This window comes from Artemia franciscana, chromosome 21 (assembly GCF_032884065.1).
Source record: "Artemia franciscana chromosome 21, ASM3288406v1, whole genome shotgun sequence".
Classification (NCBI taxonomy): domain Eukaryota; kingdom Metazoa; phylum Arthropoda; class Branchiopoda; order Anostraca; family Artemiidae; genus Artemia; species Artemia franciscana.
This window is the reverse complement of record NC_088883.1, coordinates 18,410,304-18,427,439: the sequence shown is the minus strand read 5'-3', so window position 1 is coordinate 18,427,439 and position 17,136 is coordinate 18,410,304. Positions and strand designations below refer to the sequence as shown.

Genomic DNA, 17,136 nt, shown 5'->3' with positions numbered 1-17,136 from the left:
TAAAAAACTAAAAAAACTAAAAAAAGGTAAAAAACTAAAAAAACTAACTACAAAAAAAACTAAAAACTAATAAAAAAAATAAAAAAGCTAAAAAACTAAAAAAACTAAAAAAAGGCAAAAACTACAAAAAAAACTAAAAACTAATAAAAAAGCTAAAAAACTAAAAAAACTAAAAAAAAGGCAAAAACTACAAAAAAAAACTAAAAACTAATAAAAAAAATAAAAAAGCTAAAAAACTAAAAAAACTTAAAAAACTAAAAAAAGGTAAAAAACTAAAAAAAACTAACTACAAAAAACTAAAAACTAATAAAAAAAAATAAAAAAGCTAAAAAACTAAAAAAACTAAAAAAAGGCAAAAACTACAAAAAACTATAAACTAATAAAAAAGCTAAAAAACTAAAAAAACTAAAAAATCATCTAAAAAACTAAAAAAAACTAAAAAAGGTAAAAACTAAAAGAACTAAAAAAGAAAAAAATAAATGACGACACTCAAAGAGAAAGCGACCAGGACAAAAGGAATGTTCGATTAGCAATCAACAAAGCACCGGGACACAGGGAGTATAAATGACGACCAGGACATAAGTAAAAAAAAAACTAACAAAACTAAAAAGAAGGTAAAAACTACAAAAAAACTAAAAAGAAAAAAAACTAAAAACTAATAAAAAAACTAAAAAATCTAAAAATCTAAATAAACTAAAAAAGAAAAAAAAGGAAAAAAATAAAGGAGAAAAACAAAACTAAAAAACGAATGTAGATACAGACCGGGACACCGGGATACAAATGACGACCGGGACACAGGGAATATAAATGACGACCGGGACACAGGGACACAACTACAACGGGGACACCGGGGGAAACAGGGGGATATAAATGACGACCGGGACACCGGGACAGGGAATGGTCGATTAGCAATCACCATCAACAAAGCTCAAGGGCAATCATTTGAATCATGAGGTATAGAACTGAATACAGATTGTTTTCCCATGGACCATTATATGTTGCATGTTCAAGAGTCGGTAAACCTGACAATCTATTTGGATCAGGTGACGTCACCTGAAAAAACTGGATCAGGTGACGTCAAAACTGAAAAAACTAAAAAAAGGCAAAAACTACAAAAAAAAACTAAAAAACTAATAAAAAAAATAAAAAAGCTAAAAAACTAAAAAAAAACTAAAAAAAGGCAAAAACCACAAAAAAACTAAAAACTAATAAAAAAGCTAAAAAACTAAAAGAACTAAAAAAAGGCAAAAACTACAAAAAAAACTAAAAACTAATAAAAAAAATAAAAAAGCTAAAAAACTAAAAAAACTAAAAAAATTAAAAAAAGGTAAAAAACTAAAAAAACTAACTACAAAAAAAACTAAAAACTAATAAAAAAAAATAAAAAAGCTAAAAAAACTAAAAAAACTAAAAAAAGGCAAAAACTACAAAAAAAACTAAAAACTAATAAAAAAGCTAAAAAAACTAAAAAAACTAAAAAAAGGCAAAAACTACAAAAAAAACTAAAAACTAATAAAAAAAATAGAAAAGCTAAAAAACTAAAAAAACTAAAAAAACTAAAAAAAGGTAAAAAACTAAAAAAACTAAAAACTAAAAAAAAACTAAAAAAAAGGAAAAAAAACTGAAAAATAAGCTAAAATAAAGGTAAAAACCAATAAAAAACTAAAAAAAAACTGAAAAAACTAAAAAAAGGCAAAAAACTACAAAAAAAAACTAAAAACTAATAAAAAAAGTAAAAAAGCTAAAAAACTAAAAAAACTAAAAAAACTAAAAAAAGCTAAAAAACTTAAAAAAAATAAAAAATAAAAAATAAATAAAAAAAAGGAGAAAACTGAAAAATAAGCTAAAATAAAGGTAAAAACCAATAAAAAACTAAAAAGAAAAAAAGGAAAAAACTAAAAAAAATTTTCATCTAAAAAACTAAAAAAAACTAAAAAAGGTAAAAACTATAAGAACTAAAAAAGAAAAAAATAAATGACGACACTCAAAGAGAAAGCGACCAGGACAAAAGGAATGTTCGATTAGCAATCAACAAAGCACCGGGACACAGGGAGTATAAATGACGACCAGGACATAAGTAAAAAAAAAAACTAACAAAATTAAAAAGAAGGTAAAAACTACAAAAAAACTAAAAAGAAAAAAAAACTAAAAACTAATAAAAAAACTAAAAAATCTAAAAATCTAAATAAACTAAAAAAGAAAAAAAAAAGGAAAAAAATAAAGGAGAAAAACAAAACTAAAAAACGAATGTATATACAGACCGGGACACCGGGATACAAATGACGACCGGGACACAGGGAATATAAATGACGACCGGGACACAGGGACACAACTACAACGGGGACACCGGGGGAAACAGGGGGATATAAATGACGACCGGGACACCGGGACAGGGAATGGTCGATTAGCAATCACCATCAACAAAGTTCAAGGGCAATCATTAGAATCATGAGGTATAGATCTGAATACAGATTGTTTTCCCATGGACCATTATATGTTGCATGTTCAAGAGTCGGTAAACCTGACAATCTATTTGGATCAGGTGACGTCACCTGAAAAAACTGGATCAGGTGACGTCAAAACTGAAAAAACTAAAAAAAGGCAAAAACTACAAAAAAAACTAAAAACTAATAAAAAAAATAAAAAAGCTAAAAAACTAAAAAAAGCTAAATAAAGGCAAAAACTACAAAAAAACTAAAAACTAATAAAAAAGCTAAAAAACTAAAAGAACTAAAAAAAGGCAAAAACTACAAAAAAAAACTAAAAACTAATAAAAAAAATAAAAAAGCTAAAAAACTAAAAAAACTAAAAAAAGGTAAAAAACTAAAAAAACTAACTACAAAAAAAACTAAAAACTAATAAAAAAAATAAAAAAGCTAAAAAACTAAAAAAACTAAAAAAAGGCAAAAACTACAAAAAAAACTAAAAACTAATAAAAAAGCTAAAAAACTAAAAAAACTAAAAAAAGGCAAAAACTACAAAAAAAACTAAAAACTAATAAAAAAAATAGAAAAGCTAAAAAACTAAAAAAACTAAAAAAACTAAAAAAAGGTAAAAAACTAAAAAAACTAAAAACTAAAAAAAAACTAAAAAAAAGGAAAAAACTGAAAAATAAGCTAAAATAAAGGTAAAAACCAATAAAAAACTAAAAAAAACTGAAAAAACTAAAAAAAGGCAAAAACTACAAAAAAAACTAAAAACTAATAAAAAAAGTAAAAAAGCTAAAAAACTAAAAAAACTAAAAAAACTAAAAAAAGCTAAAAAACTAAAAAAAATAAAAAATAAAAAATAAATAAAAAAAAGGAGAAAACTGAAAAATAAGCTAAAATAAAGGTAAAAACCAATAAAAAACTAAAAAGAAAAAAAGGAAAAAACTAAAAAAAATTTTCATCTAAAAAACTAAAAAAAACTAAAAAAGGTAAAAACTATAAGAACTAAAAAAGAAAAAAATAAATGACGACTCTCAAAGAGAAAGCGACCAGGACAAAAGGAATGTTCGATTAGCAATCAACAAAGCACCGGGACACAGGGAGTATAAATGACGACCAGGACATAAGTAAAAAAAAAAAACTAACAAAATTAAAAAGAAGGTAAAAACTACAAAAAAACTAAAAAGAAAAAAAAAACTAAAAACTAATAAAAAAACTAAAAAATCTAAAAATCTAAATAAACTAAAAAAGAAAAAAAAAAGGAAAAAAATAAAGGAGAAAAACAAAACTAAAAAACGAATGTATATACAGACCGGGACACCGGGATACAAATGACGACCGGGACACAGGGAATATAAATGACGACCGGGACACAGGGACACAACTACAACGGGGACACCGGGGGAAACAGGGGGATATAAATGACGACCGGGACACCGGGACAGGGAATGGTCGATTAGCAATCACCATCAACAAAGCTCAAGGGCAATCATTAGAATCATGAGGTATAGATCTGAATACAGATTGTTTTCCCATGGACCATTATATGTTGCATGTTCAAGAGTCGGTAAGCCTGACAATCTATTTATATGCAAAGACAATGGGACAGCTGTATATTCAGCTGTCCCCATTGTCTTTGCAATGTTGTATATTCGCAAGTTTTACGTAGTTAAAACCATATATATATATATATATATATATATATATATATATATATATATATATATATATATATATATATATATATATATATATATATATATATATATATATATATATATATATATATATATATATATATATATATATCTATCTATCTATATTCACAGGTGGGACATAGGGAAACAACTACAATGGCGCGTAACTATTATGGCGCGTAACGACTTACGCGCGCGGGGGGGCTTGGGGGGGCGCGAAGCGCCCCCACCAACTAGGTGTTGGGTTGGCGCGAAGCGCCACCCCAACAGCTAGTATATATATGTATATATATATATATATATATATATATATATATATGTATATATATATATATATATATATATATATATATATATATATATATATATATATATATATATATACTGAAATATGTTTCTTAAGGTTTTAATAATTTTTGTTTATTAAATTTTAAAAAGTTGAAACATTTTAAACGTATTTGGTCGTTCAATGTCGTAGGATGAACGGATTAGAATGGCTTTTGATTTTTCAACGGAAAAGTGAGCACAAAACAGATATTTTTGTTTGAAAAAACACACAACAAGATAAGTTTGTTCTTAACAACAAACAAGATAAGATTAATAACTGATAATTAAATATTATAACTATTATAGCTATTATTAGAGCTATTATATGAAAAAATTTATATTTTTTGATGTGCTATATTTCTAATATTTTGATATAGCCATTTGTTCAAAAGCAGTCCAAAGATCCCATGGCAAGGCCCTTAGGATTGACACAACCCCCACCTAGAGTCTGAGGGCGAAGGTTGTAAGTTAGAACCCGGGGACATATATAAGCTTTTTATGGAAGGTGTGTTTGTTTGAACTTTTGATGAAGCTCATTTGATTGGAAATGTATAGTTCTTGTTCCATTTTAAGATTCAAAACTGATTTAGGGCAACTAGCCCCTCCCCCTGACAAACAATTTTTCCCAGACGCATCCAATCAAAATTTTGAGATTGCTATTTTGTTCATAATAGTCCAAAGAGAATATAACAATGGCTTCAAGGTGGACATGGCCCTCCAAAGTCCAGTTGCAAGGGTTGTAAGTTATGCCCCGGGCATACAAGGTTCTTATGGAACAAATGGTTGTATAAGCTTTGGATCGGATGGGGCTCAATCCATTCGAAGTCGATAGATATAGTGCCCTTTTTGAGAGTCAAAACTGAAAGGAGGACAGCGCCAGCCTGCCCCCACAATCCTATCATTCCCCAAAACATAGCTAATCAAAATTTTAAGAGAACTATTTTATTCAGTATTATTGAAAGGTCCAGCAAATGTGTCTTGGGGATGTCAACCTTCCCACAGTCCTTAGGTTAATGTCTTTAAGTTTACCTGTTTGTTCGTACCTTCCCCCCACCCCACAAACCTCGTATTTTCACGAAATGCATCTGATCGAAATTCTGAGATGGCCATTTGTTGTCGTAGAATCTTCGAAAAATGCTCATTCGATTGGAAATTCAAAAGGCTAGTGCCCTTTTTACTATTAGAGGGCAACAAGTGCCCCTCCCACACCAGTCGATTCCCAAAACACATCTAATCAAAATTTTGAGATACCATTCTTTCTCAGCGTAGTTGAAAAGTCTAGAAACTTTGTCTTTGACAGCCCCCACACCACCTCAAGACCAGAACATAATTTGCACTTTACTTAAAAACATGGCTTTGGATTGTCAGTTTAGTACAAATTTACTGATAAATATTCCTTCGAGTTTTAATACTTTCTTATTTATTAAAGCAAAAATGTTAAAACATTTCAAACGTATTTTGTCATTTAATGTCTTAGGATGAAAGGATTAGAGTGGCTTTTGAGTCTTCAACGGGAAAGTGAACTCAGAGCAAATATTATTGTTTAAAAAAACACAAGACAAGTTTGCTCTAAAATAAGACTAATGAGTGATTATTATATATTATAGCTATTAAGCTATTACATTAAGAGATTTATATTTTTTGATTTGCATTATTACTCAAATTTTGAGATGGCCATTTGTTCAAAAGCAGTCCAAAGATCACATAGCAAGGCCTTTGGGGTGGACACAACCCCCCAGAGTCTGGTGGCCAGGGTTGTAAGTTATGCCCCGGGGTCATATAAGCTTTTTATTCAAATGTGGTTGTTTGAGCCTCAGAAGAAGCTCATTCTATTGGAAATGTACAATTCTAGTTCCTCTTTAGGGGTAAAAATTTATCTAGGGCAACTAGCTCCCCCTCCCTGACAACCTTTTTTACCCAGATGCATCCAATCAAAATTGTGAGATAGTGTTTTTGTTCACAATATTCCAAAGAGCATATAACAATGGCTTCAAGGTGGACACAACGCTCCAAAGCCGAGGTACGAGGGTTTAAGCTGTGCTCCGGGCATAGAAGGTTTTTATGGAACGGATAAAAAAAAGTAAAGAATGCGTCCTTGGACTTTACATTCCCTACTGGCGGTGCTGACTTCCGTTCCTTGGCCCTTCATCCAGGAAGCGCAAAGGGGGGCTGGAGACCAACCATCCTGTGCTTTCGCACACCCTTCCTTTTTACCTTCCCTAGATTTCTCAAGGTACCCATTTAGAGCTGGGTAGACTCTGGCAGAGCTTACAGAGTCATGCCACTGACCCCCGTCCCATAACAAATAATTTGGTACACTAGGATTTGAGCCCTCGCCCTCTCAGACAAAGGATCCTCGCACCAATCCAGCGCACCAATCCAACGGATGAGGCTTTTTCTATTGGAAGTCGAAAGATCTAGTGCCCTTTTTAAGAGTCAAAAGTGAAAGGAGGACAACAAGCCTCCCCTAAATTCCTTTATTCCCCAAAACACTTCCAATCAAAATATTAAGCGAACTATTTTGTTCAGCATTATTGAAACGTCCAGTAATTATGTCTTTGTTTACGCCTATGTCTATTATGGGGATGTCAACTGCCCCACATTGTCAACTTACATTATGTTAATTTATATGATTAATTTAGACCTTTAAGGGTATGATTGTATTTTGAACTAGCCAGAAGGCACTATATGAATACTTTTAATGCTACCACTACAGTTAATGTAACTAATAACGCTTAAGGTATTAGTATGAAACTCTTAGAGAACGTTTAGGAGTTTCAATTAAAGAAAAAACTGTAGGCATGCAGGTTTTCAAAAGGGCATATAAGCAATATCATAGGCAGCACCACTCTGTAATAGCTAGAAATATCGTTTGAAACTTTTAGAAGAGCTAATTCGATTTAAAATTAAAAGTTTGAGTGCCATTTTTAAGAATAACAAGAGATTGGGGGACAAACATCTCTTTTTTCAAGCCCTTTCATTTTCTGAGCGTATCGAGTCAAAACTTTGAGACAGCCATTTTGTTCAGCATAGTAAAACGGTCCAGCAACGATGTCTTTAGGGATATTTGGCATCTCAATCCGCCATAGTTATGTGTGGCAGATTCAGTGGGACGCGGGGGTGCACGCCCCCCTGACGTAGTGGTGAATTTGTGGCTGGGACCGCTTGCTCCGGTTTGGGACCAAAGTTTTTTTTGTAATTGGTTTTTAATAGTTGAGTTTTAAGTAATTTTTTAATTATTAAGACTGTTTCTATTTGAAAACAAGTTTGAAACAAGGTTTTTGTTACTTTGTGTGGTCTTTGTTGGATTTAACTAATGACACATACCGCCGAAAAGTATTTTATTAAATATTGGTTTATCAAGGGATTATGTCCGTATTACCATAAAATTCAACTGGGAGGCGAAAATCTTCATTTCGTAAAGACAAGGTGGGGAAATTTAAAATCCAAACTTCATTAGGTTTTCGAATAGGTTTTCGTATATTTCAATTAAACTGACAATCCCCGGTTTTTATTTTTTTTTTTCTTTAAAGGGCAAATTGAGTTCTGGTCTTGAGAAGGCATGGGGGTCATCAACCCTAATCATGTTAATTTTTGCTCGTTTTGAGTTTGACTTGGCTATTTAATGTAATTTCTATTTGTCTTGAGTTTTATTTATTTATTGATGCTGATCTGTGGTAGTTTTGCGCTTGGAAGATTATATGACTTTATTTTTGCTCATTCTTGGCTTATTGGAGCTCTTTATTTATTTATTTTTTGAAAAACTTGTTTTGTGGAATTTTTTTTAAACTAATTAACTTTATTATGCCCGTTTGTATTGCGGGAGGTAAGTATTCTTTTCTTTATTCAGTGCTCTGTCTTTTATTTTATAGTTCTTTCTTTAAGTAAATGAGCAGAAGTAGAATTTTGCTGGCCAATTCTAAAAAAACATAAAGTAAATAAATTTCGAAATAGAATCAAGTCCAATATGTTCCAGAATCTTACAAGACGTATGTGACCTAGCACGACTGAACTATCCAGAATGGTAGAGGTAGTTTCAACTGGCTTCATTCAAATTAAATTGTGCTTAATTTAAAATAAGCTCCTTTTTTCTAAAAGAAAAGTCTTTCCTCTTAGAAAAAGTTTTTTTCTAAAAGAAAAGGAGTCTTTTCTTCTAAAAGGAAAGACTTCATAAGATTTAAATAACAATAACTGACCACTTGATTTGCATGATAATGTGCCACCAGAATGTACGGCATTGTGAAGAGAGTCGAATACATGATTCCAGCTGAACAGGAAAAGATTATAACACCAGCTTTATGTCTTGTTGCTGCCATTAAAACCATTCCTAGGCTATACACAAGTTGCCCTCCCATGTATACTGATTTGGCCCTGAAAAAGTAAAAGTTAACCCTTGATTGAAAAAAAACTTCATATATTCTGTTAAAAATTGTTTACTTTTCAAAAAATACACAAAAAGCGTTCCATGAAGACTGCGATAAAATCACCAACAGAATAAAGAAGAAAGCTTTAAGTTAGGATTTTGCGGCTAGTTATGTTTTCACAAACAATGCACAACAAAGTAAAAAGATTGGTAGAACGAAGAAAAAATCTTATTAGTGAGTTTAATACCAATAACCAATTTAATTTAAAAGCTGAATAACATAATATTGTTTTTGAAAATTCAGGAAGTATTGTTCGGGAAAAATTACATAAAGAAAAAACTTAAGTCAATGATTGTTCCGTGAAATTTAATGTTCTTTTTTGTACAAGGCTTTTCAAAAAGAATAAGAACAAAACCCAAATAAACAATATAAAAGTTTTAAAACTTTTATATTGAATTTTATAGAACCGCAGTTGAATTTAGTTAAAAACAACATGGTTGGAAATAGTTATCCAGAAAACGGTAAACAATATTATCCGACTACTTAAAGGAGTAATGTAAGCATCTCTGTTAATCCCAGTTATTTCTAATTGCGCCATCTCTCATGATACCTGGTAAATAAGAGTCTTGAGTTTCTCTATTGAAGCTTGCAATATCTCCGGTTTATTTGTGAATGTTTAAAAAAAACTGCGTTCGTTTTTAATGATCTTTTCAAACAGAGAATTCACTGGAAGTAAATGAGCAGGGCGTTATGCAATCTTACTCGTTGAAATACCTTGGCATCTACCTAGCAACGAAATACGTTCTCTCAGTACCACAATTGTTGCATGTACTCACGACGCAATTAGAGCGGAATAGAGTAAAGTGATTTGATGTAAATATAGTGTAGAAAAGTATGTGCTTGCTCGTGTGTTTAGTGCCTCTGTTGCGCCATATGTTTTTTTTTTTGTCTTTTTTCACCTTCATAGTAGATTATTTCTATCGCTGACCCGATTAAGCCACATAGCCTGAACTATAATTATGCACAGTTTCGCTTGGTTTGTCATTGCGCTTCTCCAATTCAGAGCTCTGAACGAGCTACAGTGTATCTGACCCGGCTATTAAAATAAAGTTAATTTGTAATTAACACGTTCAAGGGCCCTTAACAAAATCTCAGACAACATGTTAAATCATTTAGTTGAAGAATATATTCCTTATTGTTAATTGATGTTTCGTTTTGTATTTTTGTTTTCTTTGTGTTCTCTTTTCAGTATTCCACTTCTTTCCATTTTTGTAAGCGGCGAATGCCGCCTGTTCGATCGATCATGCTCGCTGTCGCTTATTTTATAACCGCAGATTTCATTGTGCATCATTTTCGCTTGCAATCTATTATGATTTTCTTTTCACAAGTCTTCTCAGTGCAGATTTTCTTGCGTACTCTTTTTGTTTTTGATAAGATGTGATTCTCACTGTCGCTTTTCTTCTACACGCGTACTTCTTTGCGCATTATATCCGTTTAGATTCGGTGTGAGACTTGCCATTTTTTTATACCCTTTGCTTTAGCTGCTTCGATTCATTTACTATTTTGTATAAGGTCACATGACACCATAGATAGCAAAAACTTCTTTTTTAACTTTTCTTTAATAATTATTTTGGCTTTTATTACTTTGTTACATAATTCAGTAACAACCAGGCGTGTTCCATTGTTCCATGTTCTTTAGTTTTAAGTCATACGGTAGTAAATCAACAATTTCCATCAAATTAAGCAATTCTGGCGTTACTCAAATTCCTCCTTTCTGTTTATCTTTCACAGAGCTTTAACTTTCATGGGATGTGTATTCTCCTTGGAGGATATCAACAGTCTAAGCATTAATTTTACTTACTGCTTTATGAGTGGCGCTAAAATAGCACATTCCTCATTTCCATCATAATCGTGATTTGTCTTCTAACCGCAAGTTTTGTTGTACATCATTTTCGTTTATGATTCGATGTGATTCTCGCTGTCACTTATCATATAACTGCTTATTTTTTTGGCATCATTTTCGCTTATAGTTTTATATGTGGTTCATTGTGATGCTTGGTGTCCCATATCTTTTTGCTATAAATTTTGCTGCCTCCTATATCCGTTCGTCATTACCTCACTCATTTTTCTATGCTGGTCGCTTCAACTGCTTGGCTTCATTAGTCATTTTTATATAATTTTTTATGCATCTCGGATACCCAAACGATACATGCACCACAGAGAAAAAGAATGTAAGTTGCTCTTACACTATCCCCTCCATTGTCTTACATTGTCTTGTCCCCTCCTCAATGCCTCGCTCTTTAGGCTAAAGGTTGACTCTTTGTCACAACTCTACATTCTAAACAATTAAAAACTTTAGCGTAAAGAGGGAGGTGTTGAGGAGGGGGACAACCCATTTCATATACGGAACAATTACTGTCCGTTTTAAGTTTTAATGTCGCTCCTTACTTGCAGTTAAAAAAACTTGTTTTTTTAATTCAATAGATAGCAGAGTCAAACTCAAAACGAGCAAAAATTAACATGAGTGGGGCTGATAACCCCTATGTCTTCTCAGCCACCAAAGCACAATTTGCGCTTTACTGAAAATAAAATACGTTTGAAATATCTTCACCTTTCTTGCATCGATAAATGAAAAATCATCAAAACTTTGACGAAGAAATTTCAATATATGTCAATTTAACTGAAAATCCAAGGTCATTTGTTTGTTTATTTTTCTTTTTGGTAAAGCGCAAATTGTGGGTCTTAAGAAGCCATAAGGGTTATCAGCCCTACTCGTCTTAATTTTTGCTCGTTTTAACTTTGACTCGGCCATATGTAATGTAATCTCATTTATTTGTTTATAGTGATTTGCGGTGGTTTTACGTTTGGAAGAATATTTGACTTTATCTTAGCTCATTCTTGGCTTCCCAAGCTCAGGGATCCTTGCCAAAAGGATCCCTGAAGCTCATTCTTGGCTTCAGGGATCTCTTTAATTTTGATTGAAAAACTTTTCTTTTGGAGTTTTTTTTTTTTTTAATTAGTTATTATAAATGGTGATTCTCTATTTGGCAAGGGATTACAACATTTCAAAAACCTTAAAAATGAAAACTTAAAGTTTGAAGCTTAGTACATATTGTTGTTAAAAATTGGGCTAGCTTCAATGAGCAAATATCTTTGAACAGACAACGTATGAGAAGACATGACATTGTGTAAAGAGCAAAAAACTGATAATTACAAAAATATTTGTATTTAATTCTTTTCAAATATCTTTGAAAAGACTACAGTATGAAAAGATAGCAAATTGCCTGCAGTTAAAAGACAACCAATATTGAGAATACATATATAGAAGCCTGCCGGGTGCCGAGTGTAGGGGCCCGGCGGCTGGTAATTAGAAAAACATTATTGTATATCTTAACACGAGATTATAACAATTCAAAAACCTTAAAAAAGAAAACCAAAAGTTTGAAGGTTAGTTTGATGTTAAAAATTAGACTTGCTTTAATAATCAAATATCCTAGAAAAGACTCAGTAGGAAAAGACAGCGAATTGTCTCAAATTGTCTGTGGTTAGAAGACAAGCGAAAATGAGAAACCATATATAAAAGCCTGCTGTTTGCCGAGTGTTGGGGCCCGGCGGCTGGTAATTGCAAAAATATGTGTTTATATTTTGACAAGGAATTACAACAATTCAAAAACCTTAAAAAAGAAAACTAAAGGTTATAAAAATCCATAGTACGGGTTGCTTTTTCAGCAATTTCTAATCCTGATACAAACAGTATTTTTTAATCTAGTTTTATGACTTCGGAAGTTGACCTGAAAAATCAAACTTAAAATCATTCCCAAAAGATTCTATCTATGCTCTTTGACAACCTCAGAACACTTAAACTCTTTTTATTTATTTAAGTTGTAATAGCAGAAGTACTATCCCAAAAGTTTCAACTTAATACCCCCAGTCGTTCTCGATATATTGCTGAAGTGTCTTATTTGCAACCATTTAACACAATACCTTTTGATTTATCTTAAAGTAACATTTAGTTCTAAAGCATGATGGGCCAATAGGATAATTGTGGAGGGTTAACTTGCCTAATATTCATAAAGAAATAGTTGCTGGACCGTTCTACCATCCTGAATAAAATGGCTGTCTCAAAATTTTCACTGGATGCACACTTCTGATCACCAGCCCAATGAGCACTCTTCAAAGTTTATACGACCACGCTTTCTATGTATACCTTATATGCCAACAGGGCATAACTTATAACCCTTGCCCTGGGGGCTGTACTGGGGTTGTTATCCCCAAAGACATAATTTCCGGATGTTTCAACTACGTTTAACAAAATGGCTATCTCAAACTTTTGATTAGGTATGTTTGAGGAAATGGTTGGCGATGGAGGCGAGTTGGTTGCCCTTCAACGGCTTTCAACTATTAAGAAGAGTACAGGGTCTTTGAAATTCCCATTGAATGAGCTCTTTTTGAACTCTCAACTACAACAAATGGCCATCTCCGAATTTCTATCAGATGCATTCCGGGAAAATACAGCGTTTCAGGGTTGGGGGCTATCCACCCTGCAATCACTCTGAATCTTAAAAGGGGCACTAGAACTTCTGATTACCAGTCGAACGAGCCCCCTCCGAAGTTTATACGATCACCCTCTCTATATACAACTTATATGCCCTAAGGGCATACCTTACCTTGCCCTAAAGGCTGTGGGGCTTCAGTCTCAATAACATAAATTCCAGTCTTTCCAACTATGTTGAACAAAATGACTATCTCAAAATTTTGATTTGGTGTGTTTTGAGAAATGTTGGAAGAGGAAGGGGGTTAGTTGCCCTCTAGTCACTTTCGACTATTAAAACAAGCACTACTTCTTTCAATTTCCAATCGAATAAGCTATTTTGAAAGTTCCTTCGACAACAAATGGCAATCACAAGATTTTATCACATGCATTTCGGGAAAATACAAGGTGTGGGGGGGGGTATCCACCCTCCAATCACACTTACAATCTTAAAAAGTACACTAGAGCTTCTGATTACCAATCCAAAAATTACCCTCCGGAGTTTATACGATCTTCATCCTTTCTATATATATACCTTATTTGCCTCCACGGCATAACTTACGACCCTTGCACTGAGGGCTCTGGGGAGGTTGTCATCCTCAAAGATATAATTTCTGGACCTTTCAATTACATTGAACAAAATGACTATCTAAAAATTTGGATTAGATGGATTGGAAGAAATGGTGGGCATGGGAGGGTGGTTATTTGCCCTCCAATGACTTTCCACAATTAAAAAGAGCACTAGCCCTTTCATTTTCCAATGGAAAGAGCTCTCTTCGAAGTTTCTGCGACAACAAAGGGCCATCTCAAAAAGTCAGATTCATTTCGGGAAAATATGAGATACGGGGGGGTTCCACCCACTGATCACTCGGAATCTTAAAAAGGGCACTAGAGCATCTGATTTCCAATCAAATGGGCATATTTCTGAGTTTTTACTATCACCCTTCCTATATATACCTTATATGCCCCATGGTATAACCTATAACCCTTGCCCTGAGGGCTGTGGGGGGTTGTCACCCTCAAAGATATAATTTCTGGACCTTTCAATTACGATTAGTAAAATGGTTTCTCAAAATTTTGATTGGATATGTTTGGGGGAAAGGTGGGTGTGGGAGGGATGAGGGTTTTGTTGCCATCCAATCACTTTTGACTATTAAAGAGGGCACTAGCCCTTTCAATTTCCAATCAAATGAGCTTTTTTTCGTCGTTTCTACAATATCGATTGGCCATCTCAAAATTCTATCAGATGCCTTTCGGGAAAATACAAAGTGTTTGTGTGTGGAGGAGGGGGCATCCACCCTCAGATTGCTCTGAATCTTAAAATGGGCGATATCGATATCGGGCCATATCGATCTTTACTTAGGCTCTTACTTAGGCATCGTTCTTTACAATCGTTCTGTCTATGATTGCAAATTTTCATTTTTGGGCCTTCCTACTGACATTAAATAACTGGTTGCGTTCAAGATGTTTTTTTAAGGTTTTTGAGTTGTTTTGATCCATTATTAAAATATATACAAATATTTTTGCAATTACCGGTTTTTTGCTCTTTACACAATTCAGTGCATTTTCATACTGATTCTTTTCAAAGATATCAGATTATTGAAGCTAGTCCAATTTCTAACAACAATATGTACTAAGCTTGAAACTTTTGGTTTTCTTTTTTAAGGATTTTGAATTGTTGTCCCTTGTCAAAATAGAGAATTATCATTTGTAATAATTGCAAATTTTGTTTTTTGGGCCTTCCTACTGATATTATTTAACTGGTTGCGTTCAAACCTGTAAGTTTAATCACCTAGTGAGTCGATTTTATCTAACCAAAAAAATAACTAATTTTGAATTTTCGAGTTTTTTTTTTAATTTGAAGTAAAAACATTAAAATTATTGCCCAGAAAACTTAAATGTTTTTGCAATTTACATAATAACTTTAGCGATTCTGAACTGAACTTGTAAAATTTTTAACTTCTTTCAATATCTTAAAAAGAAATAGCTTATACTTAAAAGATGAGAAATTTGGTAATGATGTTTCTCTAACAACGATTTTTGCTAAGCTTCAAACTCTTTGTCTTCTTTTAAGATTTTTGTATTGTTGTATTCCCTTGTTAAACTACATATAAATATTTTTGCAATTACCAGTTATTTGTCTCTTTACGCAGTTAAATATCTTTTCAAACTAACATCTATTCAAAGATATTATATACAGAAAGTCCGATTTCTAATAGCGATATGCACTAAGCTTCAAACTTTCGGTTTTCTTTTTTTTAGATCTTTGAATTGTTGTAATCCCTTGTCAAAATATATGCAAATATTTGTGCAATTACCAGTTTTTGGCTTTTTAAGCAATTTAATATAAACTTCTCCATTCATAAAAATCTTCATTTTTTACATTTAAGTTTAACAAGTGTGACAACGTAATTGCAATATTGAACCGAAAATCAATCCAATCTTTCACACCTTAATTTTATGACTATCTACCATAGTTCTGTTCGAGGAATGATGTAGAGACGGATGATAGATAGACTTATGTATCAACAAATGAAATTACATCATCTTTGTACAATCCTAATAAGAGTTTATGCCAGATTTGCCTCTCACTCACTCGGACTATCTGTCTCCAATTTTTCTCTAATTAGCCATGGCTTGATGCCTGCAACTACTTGATTATAATTTTAAATCACTCACATAAATATTTTTCTTCAAAATTAAGGCTTTTCACAAATTTTCTAAATCTATGACCTATCTAGATCATTTTCTTAGGCCAGAATATCCCAGGATGCAAATTTTCCCGAAAATGTATAGGAGTCGTTTTCGAGAAACAATACATACATTCATAGATGCATATAGAATTATTGCTCGTTTATACAGGGAGTAAGTATATATATATATATATATATATATATATATATATATATATATATATATATATATATATATATATATATATATATATATATATATATACTATATATAGTACCTGGAGCCTGGCGGCTTCCGTGCCAGTTCCCGGCACTCGCCATGCGACAGGCTTCTATACCTTGATTCTCATTGTAGTTTGTCTTCTAACCGCAGAAAATTTAAACCTTTTAGCTTACTGGTGTTTATTCTGTCATGTTTCTTTCATCAGCATGTTTCTTTTATCATTAGCAGTTTTACTGCTGATGATGAACACTGTATATGTGTTCGAAATATCCAGTTAAATAATTTTATATCTATTCACTGTAAATAAAAAGGTTTCATCCCTATTTTGAACTGTTTTTCTTTCTTTTTTATGCTATAGAGCCACCGGGCCCCGGCACTCGGCATGTGGCAAACTTCTATATATAGGCTTTCATTGTTGTTTATTTTCTAATCGCAGACAATTTGAGCCTTTCCTTGATGTCAAAACGGTTCACGACAGATTCGGTACAGCCACCCTGGGAAAAACGCCAATACTTTCTTAAAGTTGTGACCTATTTAGATCGTTCTTGTGGCCAGAAGTGCCAGTTTTAAGAAGAAATAAAATTATGCAACCGATTTCGAAGCCGGAACTCAGCACTCGGCATGTGATAGGCTTGTATATTCTCGTTGCAAGTAGCAACCTCCAGATCAGTCAGATTTGTTTGCTACTGCTTCCTTGGGGAAAATAGAAGGCTTCCCAGGGAGCACATAAACCCTTGAGGGTTTTGTTGGAAAGTTTTTACCTTTTTAGATCGTTTGAGTGGCCAAAACTGTCGATGTCAGTTAAGAAAAAAAACTATGTAGCCGATTTCGAAGCCGGCCCTCGACACGAGGTAAGCTTGTATATATTGATT

General features: G+C 32.6%; 1 protein-coding gene across 1 annotated transcript in view; it reads right to left on the bottom strand.

Moving 5' to 3' along the window:
* LOC136040867 (proton-associated sugar transporter A-like) overlaps positions 1–17,136 on the bottom strand; it is a 134,325-nt gene that overhangs the window by 7,700 nt on the left and 109,489 nt on the right. Inside the window, exon 10 of the mRNA XM_065725253.1 lies at positions 8,650–8,824. Coding sequence (XP_065581325.1) covers positions 8,650–8,824 — 175 coding nt within the window. The remainder of the gene's footprint in view (positions 1–8,649; positions 8,825–17,136) is intronic.